The sequence below is a fragment of the Macadamia integrifolia genome, unplaced genomic scaffold, assembly GCF_013358625.1.
Source record: "Macadamia integrifolia cultivar HAES 741 unplaced genomic scaffold, SCU_Mint_v3 scaffold2517, whole genome shotgun sequence".
NCBI lineage: Eukaryota > Viridiplantae > Streptophyta > Magnoliopsida > Proteales > Proteaceae > Macadamia > Macadamia integrifolia.
The window spans coordinates 1-8,084 of NW_024868767.1; the positions used below are offsets into that span (position 1 = coordinate 1).

The 8,084-nt window shown below is 36.9% G+C and overlaps 1 protein-coding gene across 1 annotated transcript; it reads left to right on the forward strand.

Annotated features, from left to right (window-relative positions):
• Window positions 1-2,033: 2,033 nt before the first annotated feature.
• On the forward strand, window positions 2,034-7,870 carry LOC122066656 (probable protein phosphatase 2C 60; the record flags this gene model as incomplete). The annotated part of the gene is given in 6 exon segments (XM_042630499.1): window positions 2,034-2,159; window positions 5,225-5,348; window positions 5,490-5,566; window positions 6,234-6,286; window positions 7,067-7,121; window positions 7,393-7,870. Coding segments are annotated over 6 exon segments (666 nt in total), but the record flags the coding sequence as incomplete, so codon positions are not given.
• Between the last annotated feature and the right edge of the window lie 214 nt (window positions 7,871-8,084).

Genomic DNA, 8,084 nt, shown 5'->3' on the forward strand with positions numbered 1-8,084 from the left:
AGAGATTGAAATAGGATTTTGGGAGAACGGGAGCTTGAAGAGGGAAACAGGGCCAAGAGGAAGAGGAGAAGCAGTAGTCTTGAAACACCTGGTGATTCTTCCAAAGGTGATTCAGAGGTCGTCCGAATCGGAGGAGAAACCCTAAATTGAACTAAAATATATATATATATATATATTTTTCAATCACGTGAATTGGGGTCCCATTATTTTCTGAATTTTAAAAACAAAATTTAAGAATACCTAAATGAATGGAGGAGTAAAAAATGGGACTAACCAGTAACATGGAAAAGGAGGGGTCATTTGGGTATTTTAAAATATCATGGGAGAGGGAGAGGTAGAAGTTTACTTTTTTAGGGGGGAATCAGAAAATAAAATTTGAGCAGGGGAGTTTGAGTAAATATAGGGTGAGTATAGGGGAGTGAAAAATTTTCCCAATAAAATATCCAATAACAGATTCTGGTCACCTTACCAACAGGGTGCAAAATACCAACCCAAAAACAGAACACATGACACAATAGATGGCCATCGTAAGAGAAAAATAAGAACTCAAATCAAGACGTCAAACATACCTCAAATCCTTGTCGGGTTTACCTTTCAAGTAGGGGAAGAAATCCCCACAGTTTGATAGAAATCCAACATTTAGATTTGCAGATATAATGTTTTCTCATAAATAGTAACTCTGAAATTTCAGATATTTGGAACTTGTAAGATGTACCGATCCAAAGGGTTGATGAATTTGGATGGCTATGTCAAGTAGTGAGATAAACCCCAAAACACGTTAATGATCCCATGGTTGGATCAAAAGCAAAGGCCAATATTTGGGTGCTAGAAATTACCCCCAAAACAGGGGTTCTGCAGGAAGTAAAAAAACCAGAAATTTTCCGAAATCAGGGTGCCTCAATTGATAGTATATCAGAAAATCAGGAGTGCAGTAGGGTTTTAATCTCCATCAATGTTACTCATAACAGATTAATAAACCAGAAGTAATATATCAAGTAGGAAGAATACCCAAAAAGACAGGGTACCTCAAGGGGGCAGTATGGCAGCCAAAACAAGGGTACTTCAAGGCGTTGATCTCCTGTGATTGGAGTATCCTAACTGACCTAAACTCTTGAATAGTAAATGATAATCCCAAACTGAAAGGAAGTCTTCCTCTGTATGCAAATCATGTTCGGGCATCCTAAAGAGACCAAATAACTGAAAACGTTATCCAATTCGGATCTGGAATTTATATTATTTTATTCGTCTCTACAAGTAATAATATGATAATAAATGAAATAGTGCTGTTAAACTATCCCACTACTTGGATGGCGAGGTTCTTAGATAAGATAATGAAACTGAACTCTGAGCTGGCTCGGTTCATTCTGGACACTGGTGATGACCCAATTTGTCATGCCAGATTTGAACCGGACCAACTCAGGTCCTGCATTAATATACTCTTTTTTTTTCTGAATAGAATATCCTCTTTTCCTTATTGTTTGCAAGGGTATGAACTTCATGCTCTGTGTGCATGAACATATAACATTGACTTGCCATTTTTTTGCTTTTCCATAGAATGGTGAAATTTTGAATATTTTTCCAAGCCTACCTCCTGGTTTTTATCGCTGCATCACTTACTTTCCACTAAGTGATTGCTTAGGGACCTAAGCGTACAATCTGGGCTGTTTCCCTCTCGACTTTGGATCTTAGCACCCAAAAAGTCTCGCCTTTACCAATGATCTAGGCCTGTAGTTCTTTCCATTCATTGTACTGAGCAGCAGCTTTTCTTATATGCATTGTTTTGCATACTTCATTCTCTAAATTGTTCCATGAATTTCTGTATGCTTCATATTAGACTGTTGTGTGGTATATCTTCCTTTTATCTTTTAATCTACTCTGGTCAGGCATGTGCAATTTTCAGTGCTATCAAACTTCTCTTGTTGGCTTGAAGATGCCACTCAAAGCAGAAGCAAGGGTGCTTTGATATGTTTATAATCTTCTTAGTACCTCTTAGCATTTGGAAATCAAGGCTTATTTCTTTACATTGAAATTAGGGACCCCACTCTGATTTCTCTGGACCAACATCTGGAAGCACGGCTTGTGTTGCTATTATCCGAAACAATCAACTTCTTGTTGCAAATGCGGGTGATTCTCGGTGTGTAATCTCTAGGAAGGGGCAGGTAACTTCTTTTCCCTGAATGTTACTGTGTTTTAAATATCCAAAATGCAGGTTGTGTTTAAGGAAATGTTTGGTCATGCTGCTCCATATATATTGAATTTTTATAAGTGGTATTCTTTTGGATGGGAAGATAATATGAGGGAAAACTTGTTTGCATGGCCGCCCAAATTATTTTTTGTGACATCTTTTGGTGTTGTAATTTTGTGGACATGTTATTCAAATTATCATCTTTGGAAACTTTCAGGTCAATTTGTTTTTCCCAATTGGAGATATGATGGTTTGCAAGTTCATAAAAATAACTTTGAATGCTTTGGGCCAGTTTCAGTTCAACCGTTGGAGACAATTATAAAGTTCTGACGTGGTAGACATACCATAGAGATGAGATCTGAAACTTGACATGTGGTTAATCCAAGTGGGAACCTTGCTATCCAATGGTCGGTTTGACTAAAAGGTTCCCTCCACGTGGCTTAATAAAAGCTTGACTGTGTAGAGAAGCCTCTCTACATGAGTCATGACCATGTGGGCAACTTTGGTTCGTAATATTAAAACATTTGGTATCAAGAAATTCTAAGATTTTTCAATCAGTAGCTGGAATTCCCTGCCATTTAATGTATTTTATTTTTTTATCTGAGTGTTAACCGCTGCTCTCACTACCTCTGGATGGTTAAGATAGGCATCATGGATGGACAAAGATGCCACCTGCCAATGAATTTGTTTTGGTTTATAGGCAGGTCACAATATGCAGTATTCCTTATGGGCCTTAATGTTTGGCCTTACTGTACATGATCTGAATAAAACATGTGCAATGTTTTTTTTGGAAGGTATTCACATCTAGGCAACACAGCTATAAGGCTCTCTTGTGTATAGTTTATGTTTCTATTTGTCTGACCTATTTTTTTTCATGCAGGCATTTGGTCTGGTTTATGGTCCTTGTTTCTCGCAGATAAAGTAAAAAAATAAACATAAACTCTTAAATAGCTTGAGACCTGTTTGTAATTTATTGTCAGAGATTGTTTATTTCTCTTTGTGCACTAGTTGTTAATCAGCACGTGCTTATAAGTTATAACAGCTTAAATCGAAGCGTATTTCGGTCATTCACATGATTCTTAAAAGAAATTGTTGGAAACCATTGCAACTGCTGCCCGAACACTTGAACACGACATCTCTCCTGTTGCCCTTGTCGGTGAGCTCTGCGGCAGCTCTTCAGACCTCCTCGCCTTTCCCTCTCCTTCCCCTGAATTCACTGCACTCCCTGCCACTCCCCTTGAACTCCATGACCCCCTCTGCTACTTCACCAATCTTTCTTGCCCCTGCCTTCCCCGCCCCTCCCCTCCTCTCCCCACCCCACCCCACCCCCTGAACTTCTCCGCACTTCCCGCCCTTCCCCAAACTCCCCAACTCCCTCCGCTCCCCTCTCTTCTTTCCCTGTGCTACAATATCACCTCTCCCTTCCCTATACTACAATATCATCACCCTCCCCTCCCTCGGTAATCCAAATTCCACTGCACCTCCCCTCCTCAAAACGACCCCTGCCCCCTGCAATATCTTCAACCCTCCCTCTTCTACAGAATCAGCAAGCAAACTCACCCTGCAACTGTACGTCTCGGTCTCCTCTCTCTCTCTTCTGAAAATAGGAAATATCAAACCTATTTTTTCATTGTAGAAACTATTATGTCTATTTCTACTAGAGAACTTTTATTTAGAACATCTATTTGTAATAAATGAAATGTGAGGGGGGTGGATGTAATAAAAGCAAAAGCAAAGGGGAGGTGGATGTAAATTTTCCTTTATTTAATGTTATTTTTTCCCCATAAAACTGTTTCTATAAATCATTTTGGACTGGGAGCGCAACCATAGTTGTCATGGCACCAAGGCAAACTAAGGCGCTGGAGGGCTGTTTAAACGCTTAGGCGAGAAGGCGCCCCCCCTTCAGGCGTACAAGACAACCAAGTGTTATTTTTTATTTTTCCTATTTTCTATCATTATTTAGTAAGCGGCATATACCTTGCATCATAAAAAATCAATATTAAGCCACATCAAGTCATTAAAAATCAATATTCAACTACATCAAATCATAAAAAATCAACACTAAGTCACATTAAGTCATAAAAAATCAACATTTAGAGAAATACTCTTGTTCTATAATAAATTTTATTGGTCAAATGATTTTATTTTTACATGAAACTTTTTGTATTAGGTATAACAGAAAACCAGCTTTCCAATAGGTCTAAGATTACTTAAATCTGAGTTGTAATAACAAAGTTATTTTCCGGTCAAACTTATTTTAAAGTGCGTGAATGCTGTTAAAATCGTCTGAATGAAAATAATTTTATGGATATCAAAATAAAAGATTATTTTATCGGACTTTTGGTTTTTAGTAATGTTTTAACTTGATAGGATTTATAAAATTTTCATAATTGAGAAAAACCCCAGCATTTAAAAGTTGAAAATCGCCCATATAACCAAATTCAAGTTTTTGTTCTCGGACTGGGGGTTGACTTTTTATCCTTTTTGAATTTTATTTTTAAACTATTTTTATTGGATTCAAATAAGGGGTATTTGCTTATTTATGAATAATATCTTAAGTAAATGAAATAACAAATATAAAAATCATTTACTTTAAGACAACATAAATAAGTGCCAAAACACAAGGCAACATGCAGTGCAATAAGAGGTGATAGTCGCCTAGGTGACGCCTTGACAACTATGAGCGCAATTCACTTATTGAGTATTTCTACAACATATTATCCTTCAAGTGATGGCTCTGATGACAAGGGGCATGGAACACTGTCGAACATTTTGGATTTGACTTTTATTCTGCACAATATGTTTTCTGGTCTTACTATTATGGTCAATTATCGATAACATTTGGCTACTTAGCTCATGGATTATTGAATTAGGATTTACAAATCATTAACTCCACCATATGTAGCATTTTCATTTTGTGTTAAAATGTTGAAGATTTATGCCTTACCCCACCAAGCACAATTGCCTTCAACCCTGGCATTTGCCTTTCCAAACATTGACCATATTTGCTCAGCATTTGATGTGGCATTCCTTATGCAGGCATACAATTTATCAAGAGATCATAAACCTGACCTTGAGGTTGAGAAGGAAAGGATCTTAAAAGCTGGTGGTTTCATTCACGCAGGACGTGTCAATGGAAGTTTGAACTTAGCAAGAGCTATTGGTAATAAGAAGCATGACAATAGATTTATAATTACTTTCCTTTTTTTTCCCCTTTAAAATGGAAGACAACGGTTTATTGTGCAGTTTGTGTTAAACTGTTGTTTGTTTGCTTGTCTGACACCTAGGATTCTATTGATTGCAGGTGATATGGAATTCAAGCAGAACAAATATTTGCCTGCTGAAAAGCAAATCGTCACTGCCAATCCAGACATAAATACTGTAAGTACCTTTGCCTCCTTCGCCTGGTGAATTTTTAGATCAGAATCCATTGGATACCGCCTGGGATTCCTCAAGTCAAAATAAATTAAATATAGATTTTTGTTATGCATAGTGTATGCCATACTTGAAAACTTCCACCTCTTTTCATTCTTCGAAAGGATGCGATAATTTAATAGCTGACTGCGTTAGGAAATAATTCCCTACTGTCTTGTTCTTAAATTATTGTTATGAAAAACCAAGATTCTTATGCTTGATTTTTTTCGACACGACTTGTTTTATAGAAATACTATAAGGAATGAGACCTTGATTTTCCACAGTCAAAACCGAGAATGAAGAAGAGCTTGACATTTCCATACCATGTTTGGATTTGTAGGATAGGATTCCAGTTTCAACTGATCTGGATCCAGGTTGGATGGGGCCGATTCAATTTGTTACAAGGCCAGGATTTTGTATGGTGCATCACCTGATCTAAGCTGGCTGAGATTAGGATCAGGTGGATCCAATGCATGATCCATTCACAATCCCTCGATCATGGACTGAAGAGTCAATTTTTTTTTTGTGTGACTAGGCTGGAATTTCCTTTACTGAAACCTCCCTGTTTATTGAAGTCGTTTCGTTTCAAATGCTGCAATTCATCTTATATATACATTTCATTTTCTATAACTAGGTTGAGCTTTGTGGGGATGATGATTTTATCGTGCTTGCATGTGATGGCATTTGGTAAGTTGCTCATCTCTTTTATTATTTTTCTTTATAGTAAGAGTAATTCCTTTATTAATTATCTTGGGCTTTGTTGGCCATTTTGACCGAAATTTCGATTGTTTATTCTTGGTTTCGACATTGGCCAAATTGCAACCACCAGTGGCTCGACAGATGTACAATGTTTCAGTCAAAATTTTGGCAAAATACAGTACAATGTGTTATATAGAATGCCAAATTTTGCTTGAAATGGTTGAAATTGTGTAATGCTTTCCAATTTTATGGTTCTTTATTCCAACAGTATATTTCAATTATTTTGCTCAAATATTGTATGTTATGGGACTAAATTATGTGGAGAATTGACTACATAATACAGTAGCTTACGGTGTTCTCTAGCAACCTAGGGTCTGAAGCCTGACTGCCACTTTTTTTTTTTAATTCCAGTCTAATGATTTAAAATGTGTAAACAATGCTTAAAAAGGCATTGCAAGAAGTTTCTGGATAAAATTCCATCATTTGGGAAAGAATCAAAGAATTATCTGAATTTTATGAAATTTGCTTCCTTTTTCTCCACAGAATGTGGTCTGTAGCTCCTGCAGATTGTTAAGGATTTGGAGCACAACAGGCTCTAGAACAACTGAAGCATATTGTCTTGTGTTCTTATGGTGTTTTCTTATGAATTTCATGATTATTTTCAATTACCTTTAGGCCCTGAATAGAGATAACAGTCAGTTACACATCTGGGATTTGGATCTCAGCTTTCAAAATTTTCTTTATTGATCAAAAGGTTCTTGTTGCCAGGGATTGCATGTCGAGCCAGCAACTAGTTGATTTTGTGCATGAACAACTGAAGATTGTAAGTGATCTAGACCTCTTTGATCTTCAGAACAACTTTGGTCAGTTTGTTTCACACGTATATCCATTCCCACCAATGTGTTTGTACAGGCTGCTTTTGAGTTGCAAGACACTTTCTTGAATGTACAATGTCTTTGAACTGTTAGTTGGGTAACATAATCATAGCTGTGGAGACCCATTCAAAAGTGTGATTTGGTACATCAATTGGTCACTTTCAAAGTGAGGCCTAATATATGCTTATTTCTGACATCAAGCATAATAAAATTTTGTAGGAAAGCAAGCTTTCAGTGGTTTGCGAAAGAGTATTGGACAGGTGCTTAGCACCATCAACGGCTGGTGGTGAGGGATGTGATAACATGACGATGATCCTGGTGCAGTTCAAGAAACCGAGTGTGTCCATAGCAGCACCCATGGCGGAAGAGTCATTGGCATCTGATCCTGCAGAAGCCAATCCAAAACCAGTTGAGACTGATTCAAAACCTGCAGATAATGAAGCAAATTAGAGATACATATAGTCAATAGATGGTTGGATCCTATTTTCAGGAGCTCTGATTGTTAGGGATTCTCCTTTGACTTGTAAGATTTGGATTCTCACAATATATCTGTAAATTTTGATGGCTTAGTATAAACTGAGTAAAGAATAGATTAGCAAGGTTTTGAGTGTGTACATGTGGTTGCCTATGGTTTGTGTAGCTCAACTACAGTAGAACTGTTGGGAATAAAAGTGTACAGATGCCTCTTAACCATCAACTTCTATGATAAATGGATTCTTAGCCAGAAAAAAGTTGTTTAAAATATTAATTTACCCTTTTTTTTCTTTTTTTCTTTTTTCTATTTTGGGGGGGGGGGTGGTTAGAGAGTATAATTGTTACTAATTAGAGAAAAAGAAGTATTGTGTTTCTATTAAAAAGGATCTGTCATAACACTTTGATTAATGTGTGTATATATATATATATATATATAT